This window comes from Thamnophis sirtalis, unplaced genomic scaffold (genome assembly GCF_051295495.1).
Source record: "Thamnophis sirtalis isolate CommonGarterSnake01/CBP01778 unplaced genomic scaffold, rThaSir2_p1.2 scaffold_5, whole genome shotgun sequence".
NCBI classification, from domain to species: Eukaryota; Metazoa; Chordata; class Lepidosauria; order Squamata; family Natricidae; genus Thamnophis; species Thamnophis sirtalis.
Window position 1 is genome coordinate 137,851,220 of NW_028261385.1, and position 18,351 is coordinate 137,869,570.

General features: G+C 42.9%; 1 protein-coding gene across 1 annotated transcript; it reads left to right on the top strand.

Annotated features, from left to right (window-relative positions):
* The first annotated feature begins 2,847 nt into the window (after positions 1 to 2,847).
* Positions 2,848 to 11,998, top strand: NT5C1B (5'-nucleotidase, cytosolic IB). The gene is made up of 6 exons (XM_087716979.1): positions 2,848 to 3,009; positions 3,484 to 3,651; positions 7,564 to 7,693; positions 9,713 to 9,835; positions 10,453 to 10,637; positions 11,378 to 11,998. Exons 1-6 carry the CDS (start codon positions 2,851 to 2,853, stop codon positions 11,738 to 11,740), a joined length of 1,128 nt encoding a protein of 375 aa, XP_087573105.1. The 5' UTR covers positions 2,848 to 2,850; the 3' UTR covers positions 11,741 to 11,998.
* The last annotated feature ends 6,353 nt before the right edge of the window (positions 11,999 to 18,351 follow it).

Below are 18,351 nucleotides of genomic sequence, written 5' to 3' on the forward strand. Positions count from 1 at the left end.
CCGACTAGCCACTCTGCTTCCATTATCAGCAACTGGTAACCAGGCAGGGAACCCACAGGGTTAGAATTTCTTTCTTCTAAAAACTAATGAATCTATTCTTTGAGCAACTTGGTTTCTCCCCATCAAGGAAAGGAAGGAAAGACTATTTTTACAATATATTAGTTCTTTTTCTTTACACTTATTTATGAAGGAACAGTTCACATTTTTCAAACTCTTCTAAGAAAGCTTCCTTTACTTTAGTATTTAGTTTTCCTTTCACTGCCAATCCTAAAAACATCTATTAAGGATTTTTTAAAAATGCCTTCAAATCCATTTTTCTAATCCTGGAGATTGTTTGAACTAGTCCCTGCAGGTTTGGGTTGTTGTTTTTTTTAGCAAGAAGTGGTTTACCATTGCCTTCTTTCTAGGACTGATAGGCTTGACTGGCCTAGGATTACCCAGCTGGTTTCATGCCTAAAGTAGAACTCCAATCTCACCTAATTTCTATCCTGATGCCTTAATCGCTACATTTAGTTTTTAAATTAAATATTTTTAATTTATATAATTTAATGCCCTTTAAAAGTTTTAATTGTAATTTCTATGTTTTCCAGACACGTAGTCTGCCTAGGATGAGAAACATTGGGCTAACTTTAAGCTAGGAAATTCTGGGACTTTTATGTTCGCACAACTTAAAGTCATTAAGGTTGAGAAACACAGTTTTAACCTCCTTGGAAAACCTATTTTGGGAAAGATTCACTCGAATGCAATCCCATTTAGTTAGTACACTTCTTGGAGGAAAAAAATCAGCCCTTTTGATGCTTTTTGAAGCACAAGTCCAAACAACACCAATAGCAAAAGCAGAAATACCTGTTGCCTCGTATACTCTCAGCTGACAGAGCTATAAGACCTAAGGTGGATTAAAAAAACAAGAAAAATGAAAATTGCTTCCAGGCTGCTTCTTCAGATTAAAATCCCGTTCCGTTCCCATTTTCCTGAAGGAACCCCCATTATGGAGCTCCTTGGCAGTTATTTTCTAAGTTGGCATTAAAAAGTTCCTAATCCTAACCCAACAGTCAAGAACCACTACTCCCTTTTTGTTCAGATAGATTGAATGGGTTCCACCACAAATCCGCGAAGCCCTTATCCGCGGAGACATAAGCGCGAAGACTAATTCGTGCCGTTCTAAGCGCTAAGGAAAAATCCGACCCTACCGCGATGACATAATCGCGGAGGGCAAATTCGTGCATTCCCAAGCACTCAGTACCCTAAACCTAACCCTAGCCCTAACCCTAACCGTAAACCTAACCCTAACCCTAACCCTAAACCTAACCCTAAAACAAACCCCTAAACCTAACCCTAACCTTTAATTGAAGTCGGCTTTCTGCCGTGGCGCCGTTTTAAAGCGCCCTTCTGTTGCTGCGCTGTTGTCGTGCGCTGATGACGTCACGGCTTTAGCGCCGCGATTTTATCACCGCAATTTTGACTAGTGCGGTTTTGTCGTGCCACGGATTGAATGTATAGGTAGTCCCTGATTTACAACAGTTACAATGTCACTGGGAAAAAAAGTGACTTATGACTGTTTTTCACACAACTGTTGTAGCATTCTCATGGTCACGTGATCAAAAATTTGGACGCTTGTCAACAGGTTCAGTGTCCCAGGGTCATGTGGTCATCTTTTGTGAACCTCTGACAAGCAAATTCACCTGGGAAGCCAGATTCACATGTTACTAACTTAACTGCAGTGATTGGCAGTTAAGTGAAAGAGTTGTGGTGGCACAGTGGCTAGAATGCAGTACTTGCAGATTACTTATGCTGACTGCCGGCTGCCGGCAGTTCGATTCTCACCGGCTTAAGGTTGACTCTGCCATCCATCCTTCCGAGGTCGGTAAAATGAGGACCCCAGATTAGTGCCAGACTAGGTGGCTCAGTGGCTAAGACACTGAGCTTATCGATCAGAAAGGTCAGCAGTTTGGCCGGTTCATATCCCTAGCACAGGTCTCCTGCATGAGCAGGGGGGTTGGACTAGATGACCTCTAAGGTCCCTTCAAACTCTGTTACTGCTACTGAAACTAATTGGGGGCAATATGCTGACTCTGTAAACTGCTTAGAGAGGACTGTGAAGCACATATAAGTGTGATTGCTATTCACTTAACAACTGTGGCAAGAGAAGATCTTGAGAGCCGAGGTGGCGCAGTGGTTAGAGTGCAGTACTGCAGGCTACTTCAGCTGACTGCTAGTTCGGCAGTTCGGCTGTTCAAATCTCACTGGCTCAGGGTTGACTCAGCCTTCCATCCTTCGTAAAATGAGGACCCGGATTGTTGTTGGGGGCAATATGCTGACTCTGTAAACCGCTTAGAGAGGGCTGAAAGCACTATGAAGCGGTATATGTCTAACTGCTATTGCTATTGCTATCTTAAAATGGGGCAAAACTCACCAACAACTGTCTGGCTTAGCAACATCAACGTTAGGCTCAATTGTGGTCGCTAGACGAGGACTACCTGTATTTAATGTTTCCTTTTTTTTAAAAGAAAAAAAAAGAAGACCCAAGAAAGTCGCCCTTGGGGGCTCAGCCGGAGAACTCGTTGCTCCTCACCCGACTCGCCCTTCTCCGCCTCGGCCCAGCTGCAGGTCGAGCGCAAAGGGTGTGGCGAAGCGAGGCATTAAGAGACGCGCGCCGCCCAAGAGAAACTCCGCTGCTCCGGGCGTAAAAAGAGCCGGTTGTGCGGCTTCCTGCTGGAGCGGGCGGGGTCGGGGGATGCCTGGCGGGGTGCGGTTTCCCAGCTTCTTCTTCTTCTCCAGGCCTCGTTGAAGACCCGGGTTTCTTTCTCTCCCGTCTGCCCGAATCCCCCCCCCCAACACACACAAAAAGCCATGAGCGGCTCTAGCCCGGAGAAAGAGGGGGAACCCCAGAAGAATGAGGCGGAGAGCAAAACGGAGCTCCCTCAAGACGAGGCCGACGGAGCCGAGATGGACTGGGAGGCGGCGAAGATTGCCTACGAGAGCCTCGCCAGCACCAAGAGACCCCGGCCGGTGCGTATTGAGGCGGAGGAGGAGGAGGAGGGTGGGCGTTTCCGTCGAGAAGGGACGCTGAGAAGGGCGAGGAGGGACGTCGAGAACGGCGAGCCCAAAGCGCGGGAAGGGTGAGGGGGGGGCGGCTTCGGCGACCCTCTTGCCTCAAGAGGGGCAGGGACCATGCCGGCTTCCCCCCCCCCTTTCCACGCTGTCAAAATGCCCCCGCCGCGTGCGCTTTGTTTTCCCCGCCACTCCTACTTTGGGGGGGGGGCTTCCGTGGAGCTCTCCCCCCTCCCACTCGTGTCCTTGGTTTGTTTTCGTTTTTCTCTAGGCGACACACACACACACACACACACACACACACACCCCGCCACTACCACCACTCTGCGTTGACTTCCCCCAAGAGACTTCCCCGTCTTCGGTTTGTTTTGGGCCCAACCGTTTTAGTTTGGTTCCATCCATACACCCACCCACCCTTCCTCTTTCTTTCAGCCCAAGCCTCAAAATGCCATCACCATCGCCGTGTCTTCCCGAGCTCTCTTCGATATGGTGGAGGAAAGGAAAATTTTTGAAGAGCAAGGTCTGGAAAAATACGTGGAATACCAACAGGCCAACGAGAACGTCACTCTGAAACCTGGCCCTGCTTTTGCCTTTGTCAAGGTAAACCCCAAATAGGGATCTTTCTCTGGTTAGCTCATGCTTCACCCCCCCCCCTTTTTGTTTGTGTGTGCCGCTTCTGATCTTTCTTTCTTTCCTTCCTTCTTTCCTTCCTTCCTACCTTCCTTCCTACCTACCTACCCTCCCTCCCTCCTTTCCTTCTTTCTTTCCTTTCTTTCTTTTTTCTTTTTCCTCCCCTTTCCCTTCCCCTTCCCCTCCTTCCTTCCTTTCTTTCCTTCTTTCTTTCCTTCTTTCTTTCTTTCCTTCTTTCCTTCCTTCCTTCCCGCCCCCCTCCCTTCTTTCTCTCTTTCCTTCTTTCTTTCTTTCTTTCTTTTTTCTTTTTTCTTTTTCCTTCCCTTCCCTTCCCCTTCCCCTCCCCCTCCTTTCTTCCTTTCTTTCTTTCCTTCTTTCTTTCCTTCCTTCCTTGCTCCCTCCTTTCTTTCTTTCTTTCCTTCCTTCCTTCCTTCCATCCCTCCTTTCTTTCCTTCCTTCTTTCTTTCTTTCTTTCTTTCTTTCTTTCCTTCTTTCTTTCTTTTTTCTTTTTCCTTTCCTTCCCCTCCCTTCCTTCCTTCCTTCCTTTCTTTCTTTCTTTCTTTCTTTCTTTCTTTTTTCTTCTTTTTTCTTTTTCCTTCCCTTCCCTTTCCCTTCCCCTTCCCCTCCTTCCTTCCTTCCTTTCTTTCTTTCCTTCTTTCCTTCCTTCCTTGCTCCCTCCTTTCTTTCTTTCTTTCTTTCCTTCTTTCCTTCCTTCCTTCCATCCCTCCCTCCCTCCTTTCTTTCTTTCCATCCTTCTTTCTTTCTTTTTTCTTTTTCCTTTCCTTCCCCTTCCTTCCTTCCTTCCTTTCTTCCTTCCTTTCTTTCTTTCTTTCTCCTGGAGCACATGGCAAATAATATCACTGCATTTCATACTTCTGCCATCTGCCAGACACCAATGGGAGATGCCTCCCAATATTTGGTAATGGGTAGGGAAATTCCTGGTTAATCACAAAGAGATTACAATCTTTAAATCCTATTAAATAAAAAGATGCAGTGAATATGTAGAGAATAGAATTAGAATTAGGAATAGAATTAGGAATAGGATTGAATAACAGAGTTGGAAGGGATCTTGGAGGTCTTCTAGTCCAATCCCCTGCTCATGCCATTTCAGACAAATGGTTATCCAATCTCTTAAAAACTTCCAGTGTTGGAACATTCACAACTTCTGGAGGCAAGTTGTTCCTCTGGTTAATTGTTCTGACTGCCAGGAAATTTCTCCTTATGTCTAGGTTGCTTTTCTCCTTGATTAGTTTCCATTCATTGCTTCCTATCCTACCCTCAGGTGCTTTGGAGAATAGCTTGACTCCCTCCTCTTTGTCGCAACCCTTTGGATATTGGAACATTGCTATCCAAAAATGATGTGTTATTTTATTCATTGTGTAATTTATTTGTCATTATGATGGCTCTTGAGTTATTGGAACACTGTTATCATGCCCTTCTTTTCATTAAACTAGACATCCCAAATTCCAGCAATTGTTCTTTAGATGTTACAGATTTTCTAATGACTAGATTTGTACTTCTAAAAGACTTTGAAATAAAAATTCAGAGAGGTTTTTGTCAAGATGTACATTTATACTAATGGACATTTCCTATTTGCCTATCCTAATTTAAAGTTTTTTTTCAGCTTGCAGAGAGCTTGGTCACTGGAGCTATAAATGGGAAGAGTAGTTGCACATAAATGATTACTCCATTACGTTACACCTCCTGTCTTCTGAAAAAAGGAACAATGTCAAACCTAAAAGTATTAAGTTATTCTATCTGTATTAAATCAATGTACATTTGAATTGCATGGATTTCTACCTTAAAAAGAGATTCTTGCAGACATTAAATCTCATGGATTTCAACAGAATTTAAAACATTTAGACTGCAGCTTTTGGGTCATAATGTCTGTGTGGCAGGACTCAAACATGGGTAAAAAGACCATCTGAGTTGGCAGAGTTACTTGTTAGAAATTTGCCAGTTCCTGTGATGTAAAAGGATTTCAATGCTTAATTTTGTAATCGTGTTCAACATTCCATCAAAAGAGCAGAGTTTTTGTTTTTGTTTTTGTTTTAATTTGGAGTTGTTGCTATTCTTTCTTTCTGTAGAACTTGTTAAATACCTTACTTCCTCCTTTGTGATCTGCTAGAAACTGTTGTGTAAAAAACATGGGGTGAGTTGCACCACTCTCCCTATTTGGTGTTCCCTCAGCTTCTTTATTAGAGAGATAGTCAGCTTCCCATCACTGGCTAGAAGAGACAATTCCTACTGTCATGTCCTTTTCTTTCCAACTTCTCACCTCTTCATTATCAATACTTCATTTTCCATCCATTTCTCAGTATGTACCCTTATTTGAGCCACTGCATCATTTTCACCCTTCTGCCGCAGCCCTAATTTAGGAGCATTAAAAAATTGCTTTAAACTTTAAACTAGGATAGTGTTCCCTTTGTATATCTGCGTTGACTGATGGTGGCTGAAGATATTCAGCTGTGGACCTATTTACCATGCAAGTAGCAATAGCAATAGCAGTTAGACTTATATTCCGCTTCATAGGGCTTTCAGTCATCTCTAAGCGGTTTACAGAGTCAGCCTATCACCCCCACAGTCTGGGTCCTCATTTCACCCACCTCAGAAGGATGGAAGGCTGAGTCAACCTTGAGCCGGTGAGATTTGAACCGCTGAACTGCAGATAACAGTCAGCTGAAGTCTGCAGTACTGCACCCTAACCACTGCGCCACCTTGGTTCTTAATATGCTGTTCCACTGGGCCCTTTCCTGGTGAATTCATCCAACTGGAACCTAGCTAATTCATAGCTCTATCTTAAACTTCCCTTCCTTTTCACCAAGGGGATTATACTATTATTTCAGGGGGGGGGGAGCAGAAAATGGATGATGACAGAAGCTGAGAAAGTGTGCTGAAGCAGATCAGGCAAAGTTTCATGCTCAGCCTCCTAGTTCACCAGGTGAGGTTGAGAAAGACTTGTAAACAAATGCTGATGAGTCACTTTCAGTCTATGCATACAATCAAGGGAAATCTCAACTTTTATTTCCTAAGGCAAAGGGCAACTCCACCCATTCCAGGTGCTTGAAGTTAATCATGCTAGTAATTGACTCTTCAGTCATGCAAATGGATCACTTTCTTCCACATGCTTGGAGAACAAGCTAGCCTAAGGGACACAGGACAGGTCATCTATGTCCAACCCAGGTTGCTGCCTGTTGTGTATCAAGCTACTGCTGCTTGGCACCCATCTCTCTCTGTTCAATGAAGCCATCCCTATTTATGTTCCTCAGCATCTTAGTTACTGTAGTTGTTAAAGGAAGGCAATTGGGTTTGATACTTGAGAGACCGCCTGCTGCCAATTACCTCCCAAAGACCCGTCAGATCTCACAGGGTCGGCCTCCTCCGGGTTCCGTCTACCAGCCAATGCCATCTGGCTACCACCCGGGGGAAGGCCTTCTCTATAGCAGCTCCGGCCCTTTGGAATGAACTCCCCGCGGAGATCCGGACCCTCACCTCTCTCCAGGCCTTCCAGAAAGCCGTCAAAACCTGGCTGTGCCAGCAGGCCTGGGGTTGATGAGTTCCCCTCCCCTCTCGACTGGTATGGCTGTGTGATTTTCGTGTATTTTAATTATGTGTACTGTTGTTTATGTTCCCTTTCCCCTTTTGAGTTGTTCGCCGCCCCGAGTCCCTCCTGGAGAAGGGCGGCATACAAATAAACCAAAACTAAACTAAACTAAACTACATCTCCAGCAAGCCCTAACAGATCCCTGAAGAGAGGTCAAAAAGTGAAGTCATAAGACAGGTTAGACTGGTAAGTGCATTCTTCTCCTAGGCATATCCCACCCAGGCCTCTGGATGAAATAATTGAGCAAATATATCTGTTTATCCACTTGCTCCTCATAGGCGGTGGAACATGTAAATGCACGACTTCGCGAACTTTATCCTGATGACGAAGAGCTGTTTGATATTGTGCTCATGACTAATAATCATGCCCAAGTGGGAGTGAGGCTTATCAACAGCATCAACCACTACGGTGAGTCTGAAGTCTGGTTCCCTATGCATTAGGCTAGGCTACTGTGACATCTTTCATCTTTCAGCATCTTATAGAATTCTAAGACTAAATGAAGGGTGTTTCATTAATTGCTGTTCCGTTTGTGTGAAAAGCAGAGTTGTGAGATAGCAATAGCAATAGCACTTAGACTTATATACCGCTTCATAGGGCTTTCAGCCCTCTCTAAGCGGTTTACAGAGTCAGCATATTTGCCCCCAACAATCTGGGTCCTTATTTTACCCACCTCGGAAGGATGGAAGGCTGAGTCAACCTTGAGCCGGTGAGATTTGAACAGCCGAACTACAGAACTGCAGTCAGCTGAAGTAGCCTGCAGTGCTGCACTCTAACCACTGCGCCACATAGCTTTGTTATATAGTGTGAGGATTCTACTGTCTATTCTGCTATATTGGGACTGTCGGTGAGTCAACTGGTGGCGGGAGAGAGACGACAGCTGCTCTTTAAAAATTATGGTTTAAATTGAGTCGATTTAAACCAAGCCTTTTTACTAGAGATTTAAATCACAATTTAAATTGACTTGATTTAAATCAAGTCCTCCGTGGCAACCGCTTCGGCAAAAGGGAGGAAATGAGACTTCCTGTGGCGCAGTAAAACTTTGAACGCAGAGTTAGGATCCACCTGGTGCCCTGTGAGCGTCTCACAACGGCCGAAGGAGGCATTTTATGGTTTGCTGTGGTTGTTGGATCCAACACCCGGGGGCTCATCACGAGATGAAGATTTGGTGGCACTACAGAGTTGAGTGTAACGTAGGACAGGCCCAAAGGTGCTTTTTTCAAGAGGCAACTGGGCTTTCTGGTTTTTCTTTGAAGACGTTTTTGCTTCTCATCTAAGAGGCTTCTTCAGTTTCTTGAGCACCTTTGGGACAACCATGACCTGGATGACTGAGAATCTCCAAAGGCAAATGTAGGGCAGTGCATCATTGTATTGCAGTTGTTGTTGGCCAAAGAGTTTCATCAGGTTTAGGTAGCATGTCAAAGGTCATACCCCAAAGTAAGGAGAGATGAGTCCACAACCTCCAGTCTGTAGCCTGTTGAGAACTGGGCTGTGCAACCAGCCAGTAAGTACTGGAAACTTAATTTGCACATGTGTGGGATTTAGGTAGCGCATGTGAAACCATGCCCTCCCCCACCGCTGTCAGTCATTGACTAGAAAGGTTGGGAACATCTCTGTTTTAGGCCACCTGCTTTGCCTTTCAATAGTTAGATTTATATACCGCTTCATAGGGCTTTCAGCCCTCTCTAAGCGGTTTACAGAGTCAGCATATTGCCCCCAACAACAATCCGGGTCCTCATTTTACCCACCTCGGAAGGATGGAAGGCTGAGTCAACCTTGAGCCTGGTGAGATTTGAACAGCCGAACTGCTGAACTGCAGTCAGCTGAAGTAGCCTGCAGTGCTGCATTTAACCACTGCGCCACCTTGTATTTTCAAGTCCAAAATACAAAAATGGAGCTCAGATATCTAATCTTAATTACTCTGAGCCATAAAAGGTATGCTGGCCAGTTATGTGTAGCCTATTCCTATTCTTAAAAGTGGAGCTCTACAACTGGTTGCAGCTCAGTCTTCTACACCTAGAAATGTACTCTTCCACATTAAGTCTGTGACCCTTTTTATTTTTATGCTAGCATTACTACCCCTGGATTATACTAGTAAGTAATTATAGTAGCAAAATATCAGTCTGGAAGAAAATAGTTTTTCTCTTGAAACGTTGAGTAGAATCCTGACACAGAGAGATTTTTTTCCAACCTAGCTTGAAAATGTATTCTTTCAACAAGAAATATCTGGTTCTTTTCAGCTGTTTTCTTTTAGCATTTTGCAGCTGGAAAGATTTCAGATATATTGCACATAAATATAATGTCAAGTTAACAGAATGTAAAGCAGATTCAAACTGTTTTTAACTGGGACACAACTATTACATAAATAAGAGCCGCAGGTAAGTGGTTTTTCTGCATGAGTTGGGACTGAGAATTTTTCTTAATATCTAGGTCTTCTAATTGAACGGTTTTGTATGACTGGAGGCAAGAGTCCCATCGGGTACCTGAAAGGATACCTTACCAATCTTTATCTTTCCGCTGACTCTGAAAAAGTCCAGGAAGCCATAGAAGCAGGTTTGGATTGAGTTTTTCATTGCTTTGGTTGAGTACTAAGCAAAGTTTTGATGAATTATTTGCATTTTCAATAAAACCTTTAATTGGGTCAGTTTGTTAATTTTAAAAAATGGAATTTAAAAATATGGGTCTGATCCTACATACTTGAGAATAGTTTAATAAGAAGGCAATGCAGCTGTGTCTTCTGTCTCCAAGTGTACTGGACTCTTGTGTAGTGGTTAGGACACCAATCTAAACACAAGATTGTGAGTTCTAGCCCCACTTTGAGCACAAATCCAGCTGGGTGATCTTGGAATAATCACTTTCTCTCAGCCCTAAGGAGGCAGTGGCAAACCTCTTCTGAAAAACTTTGTCAAGAAAACTGCAGGGACTTGTACAGTCACCGATAAATTGACACAATTGAACAGAAGAAAAAAATGGGTTCCATTTAGTCTAAGTGGGCATGTTCATAATGGCAATTCTAGTTGTCTATGAGAAAGGCAGAAAATTATTAGATCTTGCAATTTTTTGCTCACATAACTAGCTGACAATTTTGTACATTTTGGAAATATTCATTAATGCTGGCCTTGAGATTTAGTAGAAGGCATCCTGAATTGTTTCTTGTAATATTTCTGCAGGAATTGCTGCTGCCACTTTATTTTCTGGAAACAAGAATGTGCCTTATGATGATAAGCAACTCCGAGTAGCCTTCGATGGAGATGCTGTTCTTTTTTCTGATGAGTCGGAAATCATTGTGAAAGAACATGGCCTGGATAGATTTTTTGAGCATGAGAAGATCCATGAGAATACACCTCTGGCAAAGGTAGAGTGACCACCTTCTGCATTTTTTTTGTTCTTATAATGTGGCCTATATTTTGTATTTTGATTTGAATAATTTTTTTTCTGAAAATTTCCTTCTGGGGAATTTGTGTTTTGATTTTAAGTATGAACTCCTTGCTCAAAATGTTTATGAAGCTTTTAAGAACTGCAAATAATTGGGCGGAGATATGCATCTTGTTCATTATTTATGTATTTATTTTAAATATAACCAGTTCAAAGGATCTTATAAGAGACTACTATAGCAAAGTAATATGGCAAAACCAAATAAAATGAGTAATAATTTTTTTAAAATACACAGAATCATAATGACATTGGACTTAAAAATAAAAAAAGACAAAAACGTTGCTGTCAGTTTTTCATTTGGCTGCTAAAATTGGATGATGCCTTTTGGGGGAACATTATGAGCTGAAAGCCACGTGTAGCTACAGATTGCCATCTCTCCTGTTGATAAATAATCTTAACTTCAGGATGGTGTTGGATTCTGACAGTTTATGCACCCTTATTTAATGGATGGATTTTTTTTAATGAAGCCTTTGTCCTCATGGAATTGGCCCCTCAATTGAAATTAAAAAGGCGGTCTAGATATATCTACATATGCGAGGCAGTCAACAAGTTTGCAATGCATTGAAAGTCCCATTAATGATCAGCAATCCTGACTCTTTCTTCAAAGGAAAAAAATGGTATAGAATTCTAAATGTATTTGTGATGTTTTTGCACCTTTAGGGTCCTTTGAAATGTTTCCTGGAAGACCTTGGAAGGCTCCAGAAGAAGTTTTACCTCAAGAACGAACGGTTGGACTCGCCAGTCAGGACTTATCTGGTGACAGCCAGGAGTGCTGCCAGCTCTGGAGCTAGAGTGCTGAAGACTCTTCGGAGCTGGGGAGTGCAGATTGACGAAGCCCTCTTCCTCGCAGGGGCACCCAAGGGTCCGATCTTGGCAAAGATCAGGCCTCACATTTTCTTCGACGATCAGATGTTTCACATTGAAGGAGCACAGCAGCTGGGCACTATTGCTGCGCATGTACCGTATGGCATTGGACAGAAGTACCACAAATCCAAACTGAAAGAGGACCCAGCCAAAAATTAGTTCCCTTTACCTTGCCCATAAATTTGCTATTAAGTTTAATATTTCCACATGTGGGTTTCTATCAAGACTATATTGATGGGGGAGGGGTCACATTTCGATATTCACATTCTTGCACAAACAATAAAACACGTTAAATGCTGCAAAGCTTATTTGTTTTTAGACAACATTTCTAGCTCTGACTTATTTAATGTCGGGAAATAAAGCTATGAAATTTGTACAGCACAGTGCAAAGTTTAATAAACAATCGTTTCCCATAAACTATAATCAGTTTTTATGAAATTTTGCTTATGTTGTTGCAGAGGGAAGCAGCCTGTAGAGCTGGGGGCAGATTTAAACTTTTGTGGAAAAAAAGTTGTAGTAGAAAACTTCCCTCTTCAAAAAAAAATGGCTGCCATCTGACATGGCCAATCACAAAACACCCACTTGCCAAAGATAAATGTGCCCCTAACACTCCCTGGCTTATTCCAGTGAGCCCCAACATACTATTGCAAAGAAGTGTTACGAGAAGCTTGTGTTATGCTTTACAGCTTGGCAGATTAACAGACAGAAAGATGATAGATGGATAGATACCTGATAAATAGATTTTAAAAAAGTTAGATGGGACCGGGAAACTATGTTTCCTACTACTAGATACTGTATTGTAAGATACAGTCTGTCAGACCTTACAGGCTCCCAGTAGAGGCCACGCTCAATAGTGTAGAATGCAATTTTAGGTAGCTGAACTTAGATTCTTGATACAGCTGCTGATCTATATTGTGTGGGATGCAGTTCAGGACTGTGGCTGTGCAAGAATCGGGCGTGTGGCCTCCGGACCCTCAGAAAATGGTGCGAGAATGGGACATTCGTTTGTGAATTTTGCAGAGGCTGCGAAAGGGCCTTCTCCAAAGCTGCTTCAAGAAAGAATGCCTCGTGGGTGAACCAGAACAGGGGCCTCCAACCTTGGCAACTTTAAGCCTGGAGAACTTCAACTCCCAGAATTCCACAGCCAGCTTTGCTCCAGCCTTAAAGTTGCCGAGGTTGGAGACCCCCTGATCCAGAGCAACCTTGGGTAGCCCAGAGGGGCCTTGTCAACAGAAAGAACAGCACCTGAAGTGAAGCAATGTGCAGCAGGTTCTGGGGCACCCTGGGCCATGAGGGCAATAATTCCAACCCCCAAGGCTCACATGTTTTAGGGAACACTGAGGTGGCCTTTTTGAGTAATTGGATTGGATTTATTACATTTATTACATTTATATGCCGCCCTTTTCCCCGAAGGGGACTCAGGGCGGCTCACAATTCAGTCAGGGAAGGGGGTACAGATGGGGGGGATAAAAAGAGGAACATAACAATACAAAAATTTAAAAACATACAACAACCATACCATTCGAGAAGGGGGGCAAAAAGCTCTTTAGCCCCAGGCCTGTCGGAACAGCCAGGTTTTAAGGGCTTTGCGGAAGGCCTGGAGGGTGGTGAGGGTTTGAATCTCCATGGGGAGCTCGTTCCAGAGGGTCGGAGCAGCCACAGAGAAGGCTCTCCTCCAAGTAGTCGCCAGTCGGCATTGGCCGGCGGATGGAATTCGGAGGAGGCCTAATCTGTGGGATCTGATCAGTCTATTGGAGGTTATTGGCAGCAGGCGGTCTCTCAAGTACCCAGGTCCAATACCATGAAGGGCTTTATAAGTGACGACTAGCGCCTTGAAGCGTATCCGAAGACCAATAGGCAGCCAGTGCAGCTCGCGGAGGATAGGTGTTACGTGGGTGAACCGAGGTGCACCCACGATCGCTCGCGCGGCTGCATTCTGGACAAGCTGAAGTCTCCGAATGTTCTTCAAGGGCTGTAATACTAGGGGCAAGGTCTGGGTCTCTACTTGAGGCACAGGCTTGTGGTGCTATTGTTTGGGGTGGTCTAAAAGGGGGTGGATAGCATGGGACATATCAGTAGTCAAGTCAGGCATCTTCTGTATTTTTGACACACCAAGTCCAAAAGGTTTGCCTTTACTTACTTACTTACATACATACCAGGGGTGGGTTTCAACCGGTTCGCACCGGTCCCTGCGATCCGGTTGGTCGCCAAACCCGGAAATAAGTAACTTCCGGGAACGGCGAAGACCCCCCCACGCCCGCGCGCGCCCGCACACCCGCGCCCACTCCTTACCCGGTTTTTACGAATTCTGCGCTTCCACGCATGCGCAGAACGCATATAGCGCCTGCGCGATCCTCCAGGAGCAGCTGGAGCATCACGCAGACGCTAGTACGCATGCGTGCGCTGCGTGCATGTGCGCGCGTGCCGCGTGCGTGCGCGAGGATGTCGCACGCGTGCATGAGGACGCCGCCGGCCTCGTTCCAACCGAACCGGTTGGAACGGGGCGAGAAACCCACCCCTGATACATACATACATACATACATACATACATACATACATACATACATACATACATACATACATACATACTGTTTTAATTTAAACTTCAGAACTTTTAGGTCAACATAATCAGCATTTAATGAATACAGTAGCATACGTGTGGGCTGCTGTTACTGTCCATTCTCATTAATCACCACATAGGAGAACCTGCAAGTAAAGCTCTCCGGTCTTTCAAACAATGAGAAGTAGGGCAGAAAATTCTCAGTGAACATCTCTGCTCTGTGTAATGTGTAGCTATAAATTTCTGATGAGCTTGAGGGAATCTGCCTTGGAAGGATACATAAGCAGCCTATGGTGAACATCTTCCTCCATTTACAGATAGTGAGTGTTATGATTTTTGCTTTTTGCTAAAGTCACTGCAATTGGGAATGTGAGGCCAGTTTTCCTGAAAATTAATAACCTCAAGAGCTTTTCAAACACTTCCTTGGCTTTGTGGAAGTCTGTTATAGCCATAAGCTCAGCACAAACTAAAAATTTACTGCTCAACACCTTCCAAAATTATTGAAAATAACTTGCAGAATTAATAGGAGTATCTACAAATGTAGAACTGTCTATATACATTTTTAAAACAGGTTCAGGTTCAAAGGTTTTAGTGGGATCTGAAGCCCTAGTACCAATTCTACTGGGAAGAAAAAATAATAATAGTTTAAAAGCATACTGCCAAATGAATGTTTAAATTGATCCTGCTCCAGCCCCATATTTCTCAGTGCATTTGACCATTGCAGGACTCCTACCAGAGTTCAAAAATGATTTAGATCCACTTTGATGATACATACATAAATACATATAGCAATATAGCAATAGCAGTAGACTTATATACCGCTTCATAGGCCTTTCAGGCCTCTCTAAGCGGTTTACAGAGTCAGCATATTGCCCCCAACAATCTGGGTCCTCATTTTACCCACCTCGGAAGGATGGAAGGCTGAGTCAACCCTGAGCCGTGCTATTTCCTTTCATGGTAAGTTGTATGATTGTATGAAGAACACAGACACCAATAAGAAATAACAAAAAAAATTATAAAATAAGAAAAAACAAAATACAGGTAACATTGGTCTACATCAAGACTCCAGTATTCCCTACCTGTCTAGCCTTCCAAATTATCCTTCATTCCATTGCCTCCATAGATAGTTTTATATATTGTCTTCATTCATTAAACTCTTCACCTCTTCCAGTCTCAGGACTTTTATCAGTTCCATCTAGCCATGATGTTCTCCGTCTTTCCCTTTTTCTCAACCTATTTACTCTTCCTATTTGTTTTACATTTTGATCTCCATTCATTCTCTCTATGATCAGGCTTTTCTCACAACAGAATCAGATGTAGCTTTGTTTTTATCCCTTTGCTTTCTTAAATGTATTACATTATTTATCCTTCTGAATGATCATGTGATGTGAACTGAAAATCTCAGTTATTATCTTGTTATTTGTAAGCAAACCTCTGTTTAAAACTGCTTTCCCATCTTAATAAAATCTAAATGTTCAGTATTTTTCTACTTAAGAACTTTTCATCAAAGAACGTTCACATTTTAACTAATTATCTTACAGAATTAAACTCTGCACATATATATTGTTTTTCCATAATCAATGAATGACCATTCTCTCAAAGAATAGAATTCCTAATAAATAATTATCAACATTTTATTGTAATAAAAGATAGAAAAGACATTGTATTTCTCCCTCTGCCTTAGTATAAGCATTACTGTTCAATGTTAAATGTTAGTTATCATATGATAAAGATGTAACTTTTCAAATGATTATTGAAAATATCAAGATAGTACTACTATTACAGAGGTGGGATTCAGCCAGTTCACACCTATTCGGGAGAACCGGTTGGTAACTTTCTAAGTAGTTCAGAGAACCGATTGTTGGAAGAAATCTCCTTTTGTTTCTTTCTACTTTACAGGGCAAATCCTGTAAGGAAGGCAGGAAGGAAACATTCTAGTGTTGTTTCTAGCCTAATCTTTATTGACCTGTTTACAGAAACTGCCTCTCCGGTTAACCCTTATGACATTGTAACAGCTAAGGTGAAGCGCCCATCGACCTGAGTGACCTTGAGTTGGCCACGCCCACCCAGTCACATGACCACCGAGCCCCACGTACCCAGTTGGTCATTAGGGCAGAGAACCTGTTGTTAAATTATTTGAATCCCACCACTGTACTATTACATATATAAACTCAGTGGAAAACTAGTGGTTAAAGCACTAGGCTAAAAAGCAGGAGACTGTGAGTTCAGATCCAGCTTAATCATGAAAACTAGCTGTATAACTTTGGTCAGTCACTCTCTTTCAGCCCAACACAGAGGTGGAATTCCACCAGTTCAGACCAGTTCAGCCAAACCAGTAGCTCCGACTATCAGCTGGGAGCGAACCAGTTCGCTCCGACTTTGAAGTGGGCGCGCCCAGGCGCCCCTGTATTATACTCACCTATATTTCCTTTTCCGAAGCCCAGTGGATTGGTGCGGGAGAGTTGATTGCCACGCCTCAGCTGTTTTTTTCTCGCTGGTAATAATGCGGAAGGTGAGATTTCTCTAAACTGCGCACACGTGCGCAGCAAACCGGTTGTTCCCACCCCTGGCCCAATTCATCTCACATGACGGTTATGGGGAAAATAGGAAGATGAAGGTGTGATTTATAAATTATCTGTATGGAATTATTTGTAAAAAATAATAAAATGGGATATAAATAAATAAATGTACAGATTAACTAAATCACAGACTATGATGGATAGGCTAACAATGTTGTGACACATGGTCTAGGGAATCAGGAGGTGAGGCTGAGCCTGTATATTGGTTATGCTGGTTTGTGATTGAGGAGTCTGGTTTTGTCCCAGCTACTCTTTCTACATGTATTTCAGAGGTGGGTTCCTACCAGTTCGCACCTATTCGGTAGAACCGGTTCATCAAATCTACCGAACCGGTTAGAAGAGGTTCCACCAGTGGACCCGGAAAGCAGGCCACACCTACAGAAGAGGTTCCAAAAATTTTTGAAACCACCACTGGTAGATGTGTAATGTCCACACGCATTAATAATGATCTAGTAATATTTCCTTATACATTTTAGGGATCTTTCCTTACGTAATTGGTGTTTTCTTTCATACTTTTGGATTTCTAATTTCTGTTTCCGTTAGTTGGCAATTGCTAAAACCAATCCCCACGTGAAAAAGTATTCAAAGCCTTCTTGATTTTGATTGTCAATTTATTTATTCCTGCACATTGTAATATTTATTCATTTACATATCTCTGTTTTTCCACTGTTGTGCAAACACAATTCCAGCAGCTGCTAACATGTGTAAAATTAAATATATATTATACTCCCTTTCAAATAGCCAACAAAATATTTCTGGTTTTAATTCGGTATCTTGCTTTACGATTGCTTCTAACCTCTAACTTCTAAATAGCTACTTGGACCGACCTAAGTACTAATTCATAATTTCATATCCGGTCACATGGGCGGCAAGCCACTCCCATCTGGTCACATGGGCAGCAAGCCACTCCCATCCGGTCACATGGGTGGCAAGCCACTCCCACAAAGGAGGCCACACCCACAGAGTAGGTTCCAACAATTTTTGAAATCCACCACTGATGTATTTGTTTTTCTGTATTTATATTTTAACATACCTGCCCCTAATTATGAATCTGAGATGGGGCAGCTCTCAATATGGTAATTAATTAATTATCCCAGGTTGCATTATTCACACTGAGCTTATATAGATAAAATAAACTTCAGAAATAGCAACTTTGACTAGCAAACAGAAAATAAAGAATAACAATGCAATGTTAACTAGTCACTTGCTAATATTTATCCAAGCAATATTTCCTTCTTGATTCAATTTTTCTTGTTTTTGTTCTTTTTTTTGAAACCCCAAGCTTAAATCTGATATCTCAGCTTTTACCTTCTACATTAGCACACATGTTTTGTTTTCTTTCTTCCCATATAAGAGCTCTCTCGGTTTCTAAAAAAAGCCTCACGTCTTGGAAAAAGGAGGGGTTGAGGGGAATCTCATTCTGCTTAGTGAGCATGAACTTGTCCCTGGCAAGATCTTGCTTTGAGATAAAGGAGATATGCATTGGGGGAGGTGGGGCTGTTCAGCCACAACCAAAGGCTACACGCTGCTGCTTCTGAGGTTCCACCACAAAACCGCGCTCGACTAAACCGCGTCCGACTAAATCGCGTCGCTGACGTCATCAACAGGGCGACAACAGCACGGAGACAGAA

Excerpts from the sequence above, each read along its gene's own strand:
- NT5C1B (XM_087716979.1), top strand. The coding sequence starts at position 2,851 with ATGAGCGGCTCTAGCCCGGAGAAAGAGGGGGAACCCCAGAAGAATGAG. Across the intron at positions 3,010-3,483 it reads GCACCAAGAGACCCCGGCCG|CCCAAGCCTCAAAATGCCAT; the intron begins GTGCGTATTGAG and ends TCTTTCTTTCAG. Across the intron at positions 9,836-10,452 it reads CCAGGAAGCCATAGAAGCAG|GAATTGCTGCTGCCACTTTA; the intron begins GTTTGGATTGAG and ends ATATTTCTGCAG.